We start from the raw sequence: 19079 nt of genomic DNA on the forward strand, positions 1-19079 counted from the left end.
ACAGTGTTTCTGCCGGGAAGGGTATGGGACCAGGTCTGATTTAAAGCTGGAGATGCTGAAGCTCACCAGAGAAGACACTCCTGAGAGTCTGGTCGCCTTGACTACCAAGCACCTGCTCTGCTAGGCTCCAGCCCAGTGCCGCTCAGAACACCTAGCACAGGTTCCTGCTCTTACTGAGCACTCGCTCAACAGCCTCGGTCAGAGCGGGGGATGGCAGGTGTGTACGGGCATGAGCAGCAAGTGTGGATCCTTCCCGCAGTGGCCCAGACAGGTAAACAGAGGCAGGGAGGGGCGGCTGAGGCCAGCCAGGCCCAGTGCCCGTCATGAGCGAAGTACACAGACAGGCTCAACGTTCTGTCCTTTAGGACGCGCATCATGTCAGGTGTTTAGTTCACAAGCCACGTGTGGCTACTGAAGCATAAGTCAATTGTAATTAAAATTAAATAAAATAAAGAATTCAGCCCCTCCCCTGTACTAGCCACATTTCAAATGCTCAGTGACTACAAGTGGTTCCTGCGGCTGTTCTCTACAGAGAACATTTCCATTATCACAGAAAGTTCCACCAGACAGTGCTGACCTCGATGAAGCAGCCCCCAAACAGAGAGTTTAAAGTATTCACAGCCTTTCTCTAGCCCTCTGAGGGTACCAAGTAGGGCTACAGGGGGTCCGAGCCAGCCTTGAGCACAAGATGAAGAGTTTATAGAGAAGAATGAGGAGGAAGAGGGAAGGAAAAAGTCAAACTCACAGAATTAGAAATAGAAGGGTGAGACCAATGGCTCAGCTGTCTGTCCAGTGGGGCAGCAGAGCTACCAGCCAGCCTCACTGCACCTCCCCGGCTACCTTCCAGATGCTTCCACGAGCACAGGGGGCCTGAAGCCAGCACAACATAGGGGTGAGGACTGTGAGCTCTGGGGAAACACAGGCCAGGGTTAAATGCTGACTTCACCATCACTGCCACACAGCCTCAGGCAAGCCATCTGCCTCACCTGTAAAGGGAGCAGTAATTGTGCCTAGAGTCTCAGGTTGCCGTAAGATTAACTGAGATACTTGTGACGTTCTGGGCAGAGTACCCAGCACTTAGTAGGTGCACAGGAAATGGTAGCTGATGGAACAGAGAAAATATTTGTTTTCCATGTACCGCTTTCATTCATGATAATTCCTAGTTCCTGGTGGCTCTGAGACTCCTTCATTCATTGAAGCAACTGCATTTGCTGCTTCTGAGGGAGGCAGGGTGCTGCCATAAATAAAAGTCTAGCGTCAAATTAGACTCAGACTAGGTTATGTAACAGTCAAAAAAGCTGGCTTTGAGAGAAGAAAAAAGAGCTTCTAAATTTGGACGTGCTGCTTCCTTTTATTTCTGAAAAGCAAAGCTTAGAAGTTTGAGCATAGAAATTTATATGTGGTTTAGGGAAAAAAAAATGTACCCCAGGAGTCCTTGCCCCCTGAAAAGGGGGGAAGCCCTTCTGGTACAAGGAGCTTGGAGAGAGTTGGAAGGTAGAAAGTGGGATCAAGGTACTGCCCAGATCCAGAATCCCCGTCCTTGCAGTAGCAGAGGCAGGAGGGAGGGAGGCTCGGCAGGGAGGCAGGATGGGGAGCCCACTGCAGCCTGTGCCTGGCTTTGCCTCTGGACTTCAAGGGGAGAGCCCCTCGGGATGGCCTGCCCAACCAAGGCAACAGAGGGGAAGTGGCAGAGGGGGAGGCAGCCTGGCTGGACACTCCTGGCTCCCAGCCTACGCTCAGCCTGCGGAGGAGACCCTGAGACCCTTGTCCTGTTGTTACTGGGTTGAGGAAAAGCTCCGGAGGGCAGGAGGAGGCCTCAGGCCTAGAGGCAACACCATGTGGATGCCAGTCCAGGGCCCAAGGACCACACCAGATCCCCAGCAGGGGAGAGCAATGACCTGGACAACTGAACAGCTGCACAGAGGCGTGTCCCCAGCGGCCAGGCAGGATGAGGGAAGTCTAGCATCAGCCAAAAGGTGGCCTGAGGCCCCTCTTCCTGCCACACCTCACACCCAGGAAGATATCTTGCAAAGAATGGAGGGAAGCAATAACCCTTAAGAGGGCCACATTCTAATGAGGAATCAGAACATTAACCTTAAGGAGACTTTTCTAACTGCAAGAGCCTGAGGTACCTGTAATTGGTAAGTCTAATTTTTCACTTGTCATATCCTTCCACATCACATCACATAACTTATTTCACTGCAAGATAAGGTCAGTTAAAAAAAAAAAAAAAGAAAGTTCCATTTTCTGCACATCTGAGCCTCAGTGCACTAATCCTGTGTGCCATCTGGACTGTTAGAGGCAGCAGGTGGAACAGGGTGAGTGGGAAGGTCCTGGGCTCGCTATGGGGCTCTGCTCACCTCTTTGGGGTTGTCCCCTGCGAGGCGGAACTTGCGAGGAGTCTTGCTCCGAGCGTATTTGCAGCCATTGAAGTACATGCTCCAGGAACAACCGAAGGAGAAGGAGGCACCGCAGGTGTTTGGGTCTTTGCCTTGGCAAGCGCAGGTCCGGCTGCAACATGTAACACGTTAGGCATCCAAAGCACATTTTTTGTTCTGGAATTTTCCCCTCCCTGAGGGGGAGGCCCTGCTGTTGCCTGGCATCCGCCAGACTCCCACTATTGGGATGACATCATTCCCTCCCCTCAACTCCTTTCCCAAGTCTCTACCCTTGTGGGCAGAGGACCAGTTCTGAGTAGCCTGTTGGGCTCCCACTCCTGAGTCTGAAGGTCTGAGAGTCTGCTGCTGGGAGAAGCACCTGGGTTGTGTGAGATGGCTGAAAGGATCTAATCAAAAACCCACTCAGGTTTACACTTTGCCATGACTTTGATATCTTGACCAGCTACAAAACAGACCACTCAAAGAGGAGAATAATGCGAACCACAGAGTTTGAACATGCCTGTTTCCTGCAGGCCCAGGTGCTGACAGGCCTTTAAAGAAATTAACACTGACATTACCGTTCAACACTTAATAAAATTCAGAAATAATCTAAATACCTCTCAATTGGGGAATGAATAAACAAACTGTGAAGCATCCACATGGTGGAATACTACTCAGTGGTGAAAAGGAATGAGCTCCTGATACACATATCCATAGATGAAACTGAGAAACACTGTGCTCAGGAAAAGAAGCCAGACTCAGGAGGCTACCCACTGCACAGTTCCCTTCATGTGACATTCTTATAAAGGCAACCCTACATAGACAGGAAACAAGGTGTGTGGTTGCCAAGGGTGTAGGGGAGCCCCAGGCTATAGAGGGCATGGTGGCGTTTGGGGCTGAAGGAGCTGTTCTATGTCTTGACTGTGGTGGTGGCTGCTGCTGCTGCTGCTGCTAAGTCACTTCAGTCGTGTCCGACTCTGTGTAACCCCACAGACGGCAGCCCACCGGGCTCCCCCGTCCTTGGGATTTTCCAGGCAAGAATACTGGAGTGGGTTGCCATTTCCTTCTCCAATGCATGAAAATGAAAAGTGAAAGTGAAGTCGCTCAGTTGTGTCCTACTCTTAGCGACCCCATAGACTGCAGCCTACCAGGCTCCTCCGTCCATGGGATTTTCCAGGCAAGAGTACTGGAGTGGGGTGCCATTGCCTTCTCCATGGTGGTGGCTACATGGCTATAAACATCTGTCAAATTCCTCAAACTGTATACCTCAAAGGATGAATTTTACTGTAAGTAAAAATACCTTAATTTAAAAAATGGGGAGGATCCTGTAAAGATAGGTCTTATGACTATCTCTGATGCCTTATATTAGTGGGGCACTCACACACGTTTCCACACTTGTCATCGTTATTAGAGCCTCAGAGCCCATTTGGGGGAGAAAGCAGAGCTAAGCTGAGTCAAGAGACCCTCCCCAGCCAGGGTCAGACCTCAGGCCAGCTCTGTGGGTGGCACTCTTTCCACTCCAGTCCTAACTCTGCAGAACACACAGAGCGCTGACCTCATGTCCCACCCCCGCCATTGGGACCATCCACATACTCATCGTTGAGGCCGCATCTCCGGCTGGTGGGGTTCCCGTACTTCCGGAGGGTGTCGGTGAGCTCCTGGTAGAGGGTGTCTCCGAGGCTGCGGGGGATGCCCTCCCAGGCCAGGATGAGGATGACGATCACGGCATTCTGGCAGTGGTGGCCCGCCCGGTGCCGCACCAGGCAGAGCAGCTTCTCTTCTAGCGTGTGCCTGCGGATCACCTGTGGGGAGGCGGGGCGGGGCGCTGGGAACCACAGGAGCCGGCGGCTGTGCTTGGCCACGGCGGATGCCACACCCCCCTCCCCTCTGCCCAACAGACCCAGGGTGCAGCTCTTCCGGGCAGGGTCCCAGGGGTGTCACACCCTGGCGACAGCAACTACACAGGCTAAAGGAGCATTGTAATTCAGAAAAGAAAAACATTAAACTTCAAAATGAAAAATTACTACTATAAAACCTAAGTAATTGGTGATTTACGTAGACTTAGGAATAAAAATAAAACTCAGCAGTTAGCCACAGGACTGGAAAAGGTCAGTTTTCATTCCAACTTCAAGAAAGGGCAAAGCCAAAGAATGTTCAAACTACTGCACAATCGCAGTCATTTCACATGCTAGCAAGGTAATGCTTAAAATCCTTCAAGGCAGGCTTCAACAGTACATAAACCGAGAACTTCCAGATGTACAAGGTGGGTTTAGAAAAGGCAGAGGAACCAGAGATCAAATTGCCAACATCCCTCAGATCATAAATTAAGCAAGGGAATTCCCGAAAAACATCTACTTCTGCTTCATTGACTACACTAAAGCCTTTGACTGTGTGGATCACAACAAACTGTGGACAATTCTTAAAAGAGATGGGAATACCTGCCTCCTGAGAAATCTGTATGCAGGTTAAAAAGCATCAGTTAGAACCAGACATGGGACAATGGACCGGTTCAAAACTGGGAAAGGAGTTCATCAAGGCTGCATATTGTCACTCTGCTTATTTAACTTACATGCAGAGTACATCATGCGAAATGCCAGGCTGGATGAATCACAAGGTGGAATCAAAATTGCCAGGAGAAATATCAACAACCTCAGATATACAAATTATACCACCCTAATGGCAGAAAGCAAAGAGGAACTAAAGAGCTTCTTGATGAAGGTGAAAAAGGAGAGTGAAAGAGCTGGTTAAACTCAACATTCAAAAAATGAAGATCTTGGCATTGATCCCAACACTTCATGGCAAATAGATGGAGAAACAATGGAAACAGTGATAGACTTTATTTTCTTGGGCTCCAAACACACTGCAGACAGTGACTGTAGCCATGAAATTAAAAGACACTTGCTCCTTGCAAGAAAAGCTATGACAAACCCAAATAGCCTATTAAAAAGCAGAGACATCACTTTGCCAACAAAGGTCTGTATAGTCAAAACTATGGTTTGTCCAGTAGTCATGTATGGATGTGAGAGTTGAACCATAAAAGAAGGCTGAGCACCAAAGAAATGATGCTTTCAAACTGTGGTGCTGGAAAAGACTCTTGAGAGTCTCTTGGACAGCAAAGAGATTAAACCAGTCAATCTTAAAAGAAAATCAACCCCGAATATTCATCAGAAGGACTGATGCTGAAGCTGAAACTCCAATATTCTAATTACCTGATGTGAAGAGCTGACTCACTGGAAAAGACCCTGATGCTGGGGAAGTTTGAGGGCAGGAGGAGAAGAGGGCAACAGAGGATGAGATGGTTGGGTGGCATCATTAACTCAATGAACATGAGTTTGAGCAAACTCTGGAAGATAGTGAAGGACAGGGAAGCCTGATGTGCTGCAGTCCATGGGGTCACAAAAAGTCAAACACAACTGAACTACTGAACAAAAGGAATAAAATCTATAGATAAAATTATAAGCCAAAATTTCAGAAATTTTTACATTGTCCTAAAATGTTTGCAGAGAAAATGGTGCATACCTGCATGTTTTTTGTTTAAAAGCAAGGGCCTGGATGCTATGAAATACAGTTTTTGGTAGTTTCGTGGAAAGTTAAACCTATATAACCAGGCACACCTAAAAATACAACCAGAGTTTCAGGATGGGATGATGAGAAAATTTTGGAAATAGGCAGTGGTGATGGGTTGCATAACAATGTGAATGTGATGCCACTCGATTGCACATTTAAAATTATTAAAATGAAAATTTTATGTTAGGTATATTTTAACAATTTGCAATACCACTGAATTGTGTACTTTAAATGAGTGAATTTTATGGTATGTGAATTACATCTCAATAAGACTGCTAAAAAATAGCATAGGCCATGGGGTACTGCTCTGCTTCCTCAGGGTCCAGCTGTCCAGTCACCCAGGCTCTCACCTCACTCTTCACCCATGCCCTAAACACTGTCCTGGCTCACACAAAGCACAAAGGGTCCAGGAGTAGGGAGTGAGGTGGCTGAATCTCCCCTCCAAAAATCCCAAGGAATTCTGTGACTAGATCAGATGTGGGGGCCTGTGAAGAGGGAAGACTGGGAAGGGCTCTGAGTGGCAAGTGGAGGGACAAGGACTTGAGACAGGGCTTCTACAAAGTAAGCAGGGGGTCCCTTACATTCATAGCTACACGCTTTAGAAGGGGGAGCGGATGGTTGGGAGAGGGGTGAAATGGGGAGGCCACTGACATAAGACAAGCAAAACGGATAAAGTCTGAACTAGAACAATGGGGAATGAACAGGAAAAGACACAGACTCTAGAGACTTTCAGGAGAAAGGGGACTTTGGGACCACCTCCCTATAGGAGCTGGGGGCCAGGCACAAGTCTTAAATGACATTCTGTGGTGCAGAAAAATGGGTGAGTGTGGGCAGTGTTTCCTGGTAGGGTAGCAGGGAATACCCCGAGGTGGAGGCACTTTGGAACACTGGGGTGGCTATTCTGAGCAGAGTCAACAGAACGGGTCTGGAGGTCAGGAGGTGTCTGGGCTGGAGGCAGGCTTGCTCATGAGTACATCAGTGCAGGCTGATGCTGAAGGAGCCACCAGGCAGGCAATATCAGTAAGGAAAGCAGGCCAGAGGTGCAACTAAGGAGTTGAGGGTATGTGGGAAGCCAGACCTCTCTCCCTGGGTCACTGCCTGGTGAGAATTCCAGCCAAGTGCACCAACCCCTTCCAGTTTAGGAAGAAAACAGAAATCCAGATTTTCATATGAAATCTCTCGTTTTAAAGATATGAACACAAAATTCATTTTTTAAATGGTGGGAAATATATATATAATGTAAAATTTAGCATTTTAAGTATACAATTCATTAGCATTAAGCACACTGACGCTGTCATATAAACTATCACCAGAATTTCTTTCATCTCCAGAACTTTTAATTTTCCTAAACAGAAACTCTCCACCCATTTAACACTAACCCTCCATTCTCCCCTGAGCCCAGTCCATGGTGACAACCATTTTACTTTCTGAGTCTATTAATTTGACTATGCCAGGTACCCTCACATAAGTGGAATTGTACATTTGTCCTTCAGTGACCAGCTTAATTTCACTTAGCATGACATCCTCAAGTTTCATCCATAACGCAGCATGTACCAGAATTTCCTTCAAAATTTAAAGGACATCTTGTATACTAAACAAAACATATCTGGGCCAAGAGTTCCTGCTTTGAGCCACAGCAGTAATGGTGCCCACCACCTCCACCCTTCGTGGAAGCATCGACTGCAACATTATTTGTAAAATTGTTTTTGTGGATCAGTAAATATATGAAATGCCAATCATCATATCCCTGTGCGGCTGGCTTTCTGCAGACTGAGCCGGGCATTTCACAGGCATCTGCACACACAGTAGGTACTAGAGTTTGCCTCAGAAAAGCACTGGCTAATTACGCTCATGTGTGACACACGTCTAGAGAGCACAGAGACAGCTGCACTGTCACAGCTCGGACTGCGGCCGTGCCCTAGGGGTTTCCAGTCTGTGCTTGCCGGTCTGCTTTCGACCCCATGGACGTGGCCCACCAGGCTCCTCTGTCCATGGGACTCTCCAGGTAAGAATGCTAGACTGGGGTGCCATTTCCTCCTCCAGGGGATCTTCCCGACCCAGGGATCAAGCCTGGGTCTCCTGCACCAGCAGGCAGATTCTTGACCTCAGCCACCTGGGAAGCCCTAAGTGTGCCTGCTGCCGCTGCTGCTGAGTCGCTTCAGTCGTGTCCGACTCTGTGCGACCCCAGAGATGGCAGCCCACCAGGCTCCCCCGTCCCTGGGATTCTCCAGGCAAGAACACTGGAGTGGGTTGCCATTTCCTTCTCCAATGCATGAAAGTGAAAAGTGAAAGGGAAGTCGCTCAGTCGTGTCCGACTCTAGCGACCCCATGGACTGCAGCCTCCCAGGCCCCTCCATCCATGGGATTTTCCAGGCAAGAGTACTGGAGTGGGGTGCCACTGCCTTCTCCGAGTCACACATAAATGTACTGAGGCATGAGCAGACAGCCCTGTGGCCACGCCCTCACAGGCCTTTGGATACACTCAAAAAAGCTGTAACAAAGCGGAGTTCCCATACTCTATGGAGGGACCCAGCAGGACAGAATACACAAAGTGCAGAAGTCAAAGGCCAACGTAAGGCGCAAACATACCAACACCCAGAGCACGGCAACCCAGACGGCTCACGCGCCATCACAGGATCATAAACAAATCACCTGGACTTGGGGCAGGGACCCCCTGAGCACTGAGCCTAAAGAGCACCGGGCAGAAACCCCAATCTGTTCCCCCATGACTCACCCTCGGTCCTAGCTCCAGCACTGGGGTGCCCCAGTTAAGCCTGCTCCACCATGCTGCCAGTGGGCCTTCAAGTATCTGCCTTCTGACTTGTTACCATTACAGGCTGGCCGGAGCAGCATCTCTACCAAAAGCCCATTTACCGTGTCTGCAGCGTTTGCGTCTGGAGTGCCTCCATTTATTCTGAGCCTCTGGAATGCTACCTGCGTCGCTTGCCGACTTCCACACTTTGTAGAGGCCACCTTAAAATCTGACATTACCAGCAGGCTCTCTTGGGGGGGCGGTCCCCACTGGTTTCTTAAGACATTCTCTGAACACACATTTGCTGGGCATCCATGATGCACCTCAGCTTTGTCGCCCAAGATCCCAGCTGGTTCAATCTAAATCTTGTTGGGCACACTGCTTGTAGCTGAAGGTAATGGCTGCAAACACAGACACGAACCCTGCCTGGAAAGAAAACCCAGGACCTAGACCTGGGCTAGGGCAGCGGGGAGAGCACAGGAGGCACTGCCCAGCCCAGGGAGGTGGACGCTGCCACCCCAACGGTGACGGACCACGGCTGTGCTGCCATGAAGAATAAGCTGTCCTTAGCATCTGTGGGCCATTTCCACATGGGGGCAGAGAAAGGGAATCTCTGTCCCTTCTCCAGCTTCCAAGGAGGTGGAACTCTAGACAAGCCCTACAACCGTAATACACAGGGTATTTGGTGGCTGTGTAGGCAAAAATTAAGGGAAATTCACCACACTATGGGATTTGGTTAGAAACCAAAAAACACAGCACTGCCGTCTTCTTGCCACTGTAAGAGTTCTACGATCTACCACTCTACTCATTAACAAAATTTCCCTCCTCTCTCATTTCATTCTCACTCATCAGATGTGGAATTTCCTCACCTCTCCATCACTACGTATTCCCTTCTATGTGAGCTTTTCTTTCAAAACGAAAGAAGATGGGCACTGGTGATGGGCACTCCACCAGGCTTGGTGATATCCACAAGCTATTCCAACCTCTGGACAAAGCTCTGCGTTCATGTACCCAGCTCTGGGCATTTGTCTGCAGAGCCTGGAGGGACCAGAGTTCTGAGGACCACATTCTTCCCGCCTTCTTTCTGCTTTCCTCTCACAGCCCCAGAAACGGATCTCAAGCTCTAAATGGGCGCCTTCCTCCCCAGCCCTCAGCAGAGACACATGAGCACTGGTCAAGAGCTAGAGTTTCACCATGGGTGTCTGAGGACTAAGATGCATATTCTTATCCTCAATACTGTCGACAGAGCCAACTGTTTTCTTTAAGGTGGTAACTGTTTCTGAAGCTGAAAAGTCTGCCAATGCCCCCCAGGGAGCTTTAGTTTCTTGCCGGATACTTTGGAATTCCTCATATATTACTACATAAATTAGCAAGAGGAAGGGAAAGAGACCACTTCCCTGATGAGTTCTCTGGGAGAGATAACACCCCACCCTGATCAGCCAGAGAAATAATTAACCTCCTACTGTAATGACCATCTTTCACAAGGGTGGGGAAAACATTCTTCCTGTGAATACTCATGTATTTCAGGTTTTTCCAGATCACTCTGTGCTACTGTCTGAAAATGGCTACAAATAGATACATGATAGTTCAGGTTTGCTGCTGCTGCTCAGTCGCTTCAGTCGTGTCTGACTCAGTGCGACCCCATAGACGGCAGCCCACCAGGCTCCGCCATCCCTGGGATTCTCCAGGCAAGAACACTGGGGTGGGTTGCCATTTCCTTCTCCAAAGTTCAGGTTTAGATACCTATTATTTTCATTAAATGTAAAGGTGCAAAGGGATGGGATACAGACCAGATAAAAACAGAGTCTGACAAAGCTCATGTTACTACTATCCTTCACTCGGTGAGCTGAGTGTATGTTCACCCTACCTTTCTGCCTTTGTCCACACAACTCTCCTCACCAGGGAATGCTTCCACCTTTCTCCTCGGCCATTTAATATGGCCCCATGCCTATCCACCTTCTCTGGAAGACCCAGCCTGAACTCCTCCTGCCCCTCACATCCCTTGCCCCTGAACTCAACAGCACCAAGCCTGCCTCTCAGTGTTAAACTTTGATTATTCAAGTCTCCATGATTGTACTTCCTGCTGTCTCTACATCACAAGCAGTTTGAACACAGGGACAGAGCCTTCTAGTTTCCAAGCATAGTCTCCCTATCAAGCAGTGAGCAAACAGCTATCTGATAAATCTGCTGCTGCTGTGGGCACGGGTTCCATAGTGGTTCTAAAGTGCTCTATGAGGGCTGGACGGATGGGTCAGAAAACTTTGGGTGAAACTGGGGTCTGAGTTACTGGTGCTCCCTCTGCCATGAAATGCAGGCTACAGGAAACAGGGGCTCAGAAGTCAGCAGATGCAATGCTGTCCTGATTGTGTTCAGAGGCTTAGATCTTATGGACTAGAGGCAGGGATACCCAGCACCAAGGCACACAGAGTGGGCAGAGGAGTCACGGTGGGGCCCAGCGTTGAGCAAGATGATGTCTCCAGCTAGCTTCCACATCTCCTTCCTCTGCAGCCCTGAACCACAGGGGCAGTACAAGTTGAGCATAACAACCAGAGAAGCTCCAAGGCCAGCCTTGGACATCAGGAGCTGGCATTTAAACCAAGTGAGGACCAACAGCTGAGGCTAGGGGAAGATGACCCTAACAGCACCAGATGCTGGCTCATAGCTCCCTGGGGAGTGCACACGTCTGCCCCCAACTCCCCAGTCCAGTTGGGGCTGTGGAGCTTTGACACGTACCCACTTTGCGATGGGGCAGCCACGTGAGCTCTTCCCTTCCTTGCCCGTGTAGATGACCTTCTCGATCCGGATGGCTTTCCCCTTCTCTCCGTACCTGGAGAGCAAGACAGAAGCCACCGTTAGCACAACTGAGTCACAAAGGAGTCCTGGTAAGAAGGCAAGTCTCAGGGTTTTTCCGCTTGGGTTTCTAGTTACTATGGGGGCAACAGAAAAGGTAGAGAAAGATTTAAACGTTTATTCTGTGTTCGAGCCTCTGAGAACACAACTCCACTTACAGACCTCAGGGCCTCTGGCCCACCTGGCTCCATCCTGCCCCAGGGCACAAGGTCTCTGATGATTCTCTCTGAGCACTCAAACCAAAGGCTCAACACAGGCATTTGTATCAGCCCTGTTAGCAGTCTTAGCTACTTATGAAGTCAATAAAATTCAACAGACAAAAGAAAACAAATGGGGAAATCCTTATTACTCTCTTTCAACAATCCCCAAATGACATTTGAACCAATGAGGAAAGATAGCTGAGGCCAGGGGGAAGTGGCCTCCCAGTACAAACTGGCTCCGAGATCCCCTTGGACTTACAGTAAACACGCCTGGTTCCTGCACACACCCCTGCCCTGGCTCACACACATGTATACACTCAGGGATTCGCCACGTTCAGAGGTGAAGAAACTGTGGCCCTCGGAGCCGAACTGACTTGCTCAAGGGCACACAACTACCCCGGGGGCAATGCTGGCTACAGCGCAGCCACGGGGTCAGAGAGCTGCGGCCTGACAGCCCACACAGCCCTTCTGTTACAAGACTGTGGCCAAACAGCTGAACTTCTCTAAGCCTCAGTTTCCTCATCTGTAAAATGGACATAAAAATGGTTCCTGTCTCTTAGGCTTGGGAGTGCCTTAAAGCACTGCCGAAAAGTCCATTTGGGAATAGGGGCTGGCAAACCTGAATGCACTTCCTGGCCAATCCATCAAAGTTTCTGGCACAAAGGAAGAGCCCATAACACTGCAAACATCCATCTTACTAAACTGTCTTATTTTTAATAGCTTCTAGTTTCTAATACAATATTGTATCATCTGAGAATAACAGTTATTTGCCAGCTTCTCCTTTCCACTTTCCATGGCTCTACTTCAGGCTCCTGTCTGTCTGTACCGGCTAGCGCTTCCAGAGCTCCTGCAGGCATCTTTGCTTATTTCCTGACTTTCCTGGAAATGTTTCCAACTACTTACCCCTGAGCATGCAGCTTGCTAACTTTGGGCTACAGACAGAAACTCCCTTATTTTGAAGAGCTCTATTAAGGGTTTCCTGTTCTAAGAATTTTTAATCAAGAATTGATCAATTTTGGTGGTCCAGTGGTTAAGAATTCACCTGTCAATGCAGGGACATGGGTTTGATCCCTGTTCCGGGAGGACTTCACATGCTGAGTGGCAACTAAGTCCGTGCGCCCTAAAGCCCATGCTCTGCAACAAGAGAAGCCACTGCAATGGGAAGCCCATGCATGGCAATTAGAGAGCAGCCCCTAGTCACCGCAACTAGAGAAAGCCCACATGTAGTAATGAAGACCCAACACAGCCATAAATAAATTTTTTAAAAACTTTAAAAAAAGAATTGATCAATTTTATCAAGTACATTTTAAACAACTACAGACATAGAAGAATGGTTTTTCTCCTTTGGTCAATTAACAAGGTATGTTATTTTAACAGACTGTCTAAATCCAACAATTGTTATATTTCTGTAATAAATCCAATTTGGTCATGGCATATTATTTCAGTATATTATTTAATAGAGGGTAATGTTATCATAATTACTAGGCATTTGTATCATAACTATCATAACCACTACTGTTTTACATATTCTTTATACAAACACATATACATAATTATCTTATCCACTTCACTTCTAGAAATCTCTATCTCTGACATAACTTGTACAAATACACCAACATTTAGGAACAAGATATTGTTGCATCAAGGAGAAAATTTAGAAACAACGAAAATATCCAGTATTGTTGTTGTTTAGTTGCTGAGTTGTGTTCGACTCTTTTGTGACCCCATGGATTGTCACAAAACCCTGCCCGGCTCCTCTGTCCACAGTATTTCCCAGGCAAGAATACTGGAGTGTGTTGTCATTTCCTTCTCCAGGGGATCTTCCTGACCCAGGGATCGAACCTGCGTCTCCTGCAGTGAAGGCGGATTCTTTACCACTGAGCTACCAGGGAAGCCCAAATATCTAGTATAGGACTGGCTAAATAAAACATAATTAAATAAATGGCCATGTAATGGAAAACCATGTAGCTATCAAAAAGGATTCAACAGGATTATATGTACTGATGTGAAAAAAATTAAGTGGAGAAGAAAGTATCCAGCAACATGGGTATAATGATCCCATTTTGTTCACAATTTCTCAAATCACATACATGTATCTTTGTAAATGCTTAGAAAAAAATTAAACTTGAAAAAATTTTTTCTTCTCGGAGGATAATTAGCTTTATTCACTATAAGCTTTTTAAAAATGGCCTTTTATAGACATGTTTTATTTTTGTAACTGGAAAAGAAAACAAGTCCTTTTGAAAATGCTGATCTAAGGTTTCTCTGAGTTCAATGTTTTCTATTTCACTCAAGATCTCAGGAATGAAGTGAAAAGCTGATAACTGCTACATGAAAGTTTTCAGGCTATGCTATAGAATGTGTTTGCAGACAGGACCTGGGGAGTTTATATATAGTGTGGTCTGGCTGAAGAGGAAAAGACCAGATAGTCCTGCTCATCTGACTCCTGGAAAACTTTCAACCCCACAAGCATTTATCCGGAAGAGGCCCATGCGCGCAGAATCTGGGCATTCAGTGTGTCCTGGGGCCGCTGTGGGAAGAATGACCCAAAGCAACCATACCGCTCTCACTGAAACCCACAGGATATCGTTCCCCACAGAACGGTGAGTTGAGGACACAGACTCGGGCTTTCTGACCAAGACCTTCCCCACTGTCCTATCCTCATGAGAAATGCTTCTTGCAGTGAACTTTGTATTTGAGAGCAAATAAAAGAGCCAAGCACTGTCTAATCAGGCAGAATTTTTTTTAACCAGGACTGTCTCTGTGTTTAAAGACAACCAACAACTCTGGATTTAACTCTTTTTTTCTTAAATGTCTTAGTTTCTGGCCTATCATTAAGAGGTTAGGATAGAGGTGAACTCCTAGACCCTAAGGTCAAGTCTGCAAGGATAGGCTGAAACTTTATTCTAAAGGGTAACTTGATCGTCTTAGCCAGTGATTCTCAAAGGTGGTGCTGGGACCAGCATACAGACTCTTAAGTCCCATCCCAGGCCTGCTGTTTCAGAAACCCTGGGCTGGGGTCCAGCCATCTGTGCTTCACAAGTCCTTTGGAAACCTGAAGCATGCTCAAGCTTTATAACTGCTGATCTAAAGTTGTGATTCTTTGGGGTTACCTCCATCACACATTAATGAGACCAGTTCTCCCCAAACTCAGAGGATTTGCTAGCAGGGTGTTGGTGCTTCATTCCTAGAATGAACATGTAATGAACTGCTAGGCTGCAGAGAGTCCCCTTCCCAGTTACAGGTCACATGTCCCTGTGCAGCAGGCCCTTCTCAGACATGGGTTTAAACGCCTGACTCCAATTACCTATGATGACAAGGACTTGGGTACCTGGAGGTATGGAACCCATTAATAAATTTTATAACATTTCAGGACTTGCTTTGAACCTCCCCCTCCTTCCAAAGTCTTTACCAGATAAGCTAAAAGCACCAACATCCCGTTTTCTTCCCTCCTCGTCTTGGCCAACTCCTGGCTGTAGAGTGGTCCTGCAGAGAAAGGGTAGTGGGGGGAGTCTAGAGAAAGAGATAGCTCAGATCATTCACAAACTAAACTCCCATCGAGGTGCATTTCAGCAATCATTCATTCCCCTCCTTGTTGCAGAAGAAGCTTAAGAAGATGTCTATGTGATAAAAATAACAGGTGATGAAATCAGAGTAAAGGGGGAAACAGACAGACATGACATTTGTATGCAAAATGCAAACAGTGGGATCTTATGCATATTTTAAAGAGATGAGTCTAGAACATTTCATCGCATAAGAAATCAAGGAAGCGAATGAAGGCTCCTTAGGGTTACGTATGAAGGACTCAGGGGTGAACCTGCATAGACTTCCATGGGCCAAAGATGAGAAATTACGTTCCTCTTAATGAGGATACACAAATCTGGTGCTAAGCTTACTAACAGCCAACATAAAGATGGAAACACAATCTGTTCCATGATTTACAAGGTCCTTAAGATAAAAATAAACCAGTTGCTGAGGAAAAACACAAGTATTCCTGGTCTTGAGAGGAATTCCTCCCTTGGATCAGTTTCTGAAGAATCTACACTTGGCTGTTATTTTTAAAGCAATGAGAAAAAAGGAAAGGACAAATCTCAACTGTATCATTATCTCTTAATCCTTATTTCAAAACATACTCTTCTATAACTAAAAGTTATTTAGAGAGGTATCTAGAAACCTTATAAAATTGTTACCAAGAAACGAACAAATGTAAAAACTATCTCAGATCAAACCTGTATATCTGACTCCACTGCAGCCCTCAACCTGTAAACAATGGTGTCAAAATTCCTCACAAAAATAGCTGGCCAAAATAATGCCCACTCCAACCTCAAAGCTGCAACACATATACATGTGGACACATGCAGGGGTCGTGTAAAACCACACACACTGGTCTTCTTTTAGTATAATTGCTTTACAAGGTTGTGTTAGTTCCTGCTGTACAATGAAGTGAATCAACTATAAGTATACACACAACCCCTCCCTTTTGGACCTCTCTCCCACCCCACCCCTGCATCCCACCCTCTAGGTCATCACAGAGCATGGAGCTGAGCTCCCTGTGCTACAAAGAAGGTTCCCATGAACTCTCTCTTTTACACATGGTAGTGTGTGTGTGTGTGTGTGTGTGTGTCGACACTACTCTCCCAATTCCTCCAACCCTCCTCTCCCCATCTCCTCCACAACCCCTGTCCATATGTCCATTCCTTAGGTCTGCAGCTCGATTCCTGACCTGCACACAAGTTCACCAGAACTGTTTTTCTAGATTCCACATAATTTGTGTTAATATGATATCTGTTTTTCTCAGCAATCCCACATACTGTTTTGAAAGTGAAAGTCGCTCAGCCGTGTCCGTCTCTTTGTGACCTCATGTACTACACAGTCCATGGAATTCTCCAGGCCAGAATACTGGAGTGAGTAGCCTTTCCCTTCTCCAGGGGATCTTCCCAACCCAGGGATCGAACCCAGGTCTCCTGCATTGCAGGCAGATTCTTTACCAGCTGAGCCACAAGGGAAGGCCAAGAATACTGGAGTGGGTAGCCTATCCCTTCTCCAGTAGATGTTCCCAACCCAGGAACTGAACTGGGGTCTCCTGTATTGCAGGCAGATTCTTTACCAACTGAGCTATCAGGGAAGCCCACAGACTGTTTTAAGTGTTCCCTTTTCTCCACATCCTTGCCAGCATTTGTAATCTGCAGACTTTGGGATGATTTTCATGGACTCAGAGGTGCTCTTTCAATCAGGCTTGAATTTACAGATTGGGTGTTTAATCAAATGCTTTTCTGATGGGCTACTATGAATATAAATGTTTCCAGATGCTACAGGATAATTAAGAGTGTTTACAGTAGATCACTGTCCTCCATCCATCTTACCTTTTATTCATTTGAGGACCTCACTATAGTTATGCAGTTCAAAATCATGTTTCCTGTTGATTTATCAGTTTAGCTACACTGGTCAGATAAAATCTGGTCCCCAAATTTCTGGAAATTCTAAGCCACTCAGCCCTTGGCCTTCCACATCTGTATGTATATGCATGAGCAAACATGTTTATGTCTTACATAATCTGTGACTTTACTATTAAAATATTAATAAACATTAGTTATAAAAAACCCACAGTCCATGTGGATATGATGTAGACACCCCGTATGTAATATTTACTAGTAAGCACCAGATGCTTTCCAGACATTAATTCCATTTATCCTCATAAGTCTCCTTCAGTGTACATACTTTTATCATCCTTATTCTGTAGATAAGAAAACCGAGTCACACAGAAGTAAAGCAACTTACCAAAGAACTCAGCAGTAGTGGAAGGGCCAGGACTGGACCTTAGTCTAGCTTCAGGGTCCCAGTGTTCTCAATCACCAAGATATTTTACCTGTCTACACTCTGGAACTCATAGTATTTAGTATCTACTATGGACACACATGGATTTAAAAGTTTCTATTTATATAAAACTACTTTCACTGTTAAAAAAGCAAAACAGAGCTGTTAAGTAAAAGCCCTACAGTCTCGTGTTGAATCGTAAATGTACGTAAACTTAAATGTATTTAATCACTAAACAGTAACAAAAATAAAAAACCTACACATATATCTTGGCTCTTTCTACTTGAAATGGCCTAGAGAAACGAGCACTCCCAGCACCTGGAGTCTCTTTTCTAAATAATTTCTCCCCCATAAAAATACAAGAAATCAAGAATTCCTAGGATCATGTCAAAATGACTCAGGAGATCGTCTAAACAGGTGCCCAACTGGCCAAATATGAGGCATACATTCCTCCCAGTACAAAACATCACCTAGGAAGTAGTTTTAAAAGAAAGAAACAATCAGATTCTGATCAAGCCTTTAGATGTAACTGCCGATTTACAGGACACAGGGCAGAAGAGCCTGTTGAACAATGCCACAGGAAAGGCAGTGCAAAATTCAGCCCTGGGAACTCCACAGGACAGACAGCCACTCAACCCCATTTCTTTAAGGGAAACTGTCAATAAAGAGAGAGAAAGCGGGGACAGGGGGATATACGAAGGGCAGACCTACAGACAGAAAGAAACCCAGACCACGAGCCGGGGAAAATCCTACATTCAACTTTCCCCAGTCTGGGTATCAGGGATTCCTTTCTGCAGGCTGTCTAGGATAAGGCAGTGAAAAGAAGAGGTGCTTAAAATGCACATTCTATCGACAACTTGCCCATTTCTCCTTGGACATCTGTGCATCACTCACCGCTCCTCCATGAGCTCCCGGATGGAGGCTACTGTGGGGCCAGATCCCAGATGAGTATAATATGGACCTTCATCTTTCTCCACTATTTGTTCTGCAGAAACAGAGTAAACATCATTTGGAGACATCAATTCACCAACAGAAATTTAGGAAGGCAAACCACCAATAGGAAAATGAATGGCACATTATAAAACAGGAAATTCAAATGGCTTACAAACATGTGAAAATACATTCAAACTCAGGAAATCAGGATACAAATTAAAATAGAAATCAGGAACTACAAATTAAAATCACAATGAAACACCGTTATACACAGATCAAGTTGGCAAAAATTTTTAAATCTCATAAAACTATATACTATCAAGACTGAGGTCTAACCACTTTGGCATTTAGTTTATCACTATATATAATCTAAACCAGAGGTTAGCAAAGCACTCCATTTTAAGGTACGGATCCCAAACAAATTGAAAACAAGGACTCCAACAGACCTGTATGCAGTGTTCATTGCAGCATATTCACGAGAGCCAAAGGTGAAAACAGCAGATGCGTCCCTCAACACAGATGAACATATATATCCATACAATGGATTATCTGACCATAAAAAAGGATTTATTCTGATGCATGCTA

At 46.2% G+C, this 19079-nt stretch overlaps 1 protein-coding gene across 3 annotated transcripts in view; it reads right to left on the reverse strand.

Moving 5' to 3' along the window:
• Positions 1–19079, reverse strand: part of TET3 (tet methylcytosine dioxygenase 3) — a 110710-nt gene that overhangs the window by 13761 nt on the left and 77870 nt on the right. For all 3 annotated transcript variants that reach the window (XM_040223847.1, XM_040223849.1, XM_040223850.1), the window contains 4 exons: positions 18456–18546; positions 11431–11524; positions 3972–4180; positions 2361–2511 (listed from right to left, as the gene is read on the reverse strand). In XM_040223847.1, coding sequence (XP_040079781.1) covers positions 2361–2511; positions 3972–4180; positions 11431–11524; positions 18456–18546 — 545 coding nt within the window. The remainder of the gene's footprint in view (positions 1–2360; positions 2512–3971; positions 4181–11430; positions 11525–18455; positions 18547–19079) is intronic.

The sequence above is a fragment of the Oryx dammah genome, unplaced genomic scaffold (genome assembly GCF_014754425.2).
Source record: "Oryx dammah isolate SB20612 unplaced genomic scaffold, SCBI_Odam_1.1 HiC_scaffold_25, whole genome shotgun sequence".
NCBI classification, from domain to species: domain Eukaryota; kingdom Metazoa; phylum Chordata; class Mammalia; order Artiodactyla; family Bovidae; genus Oryx; species Oryx dammah.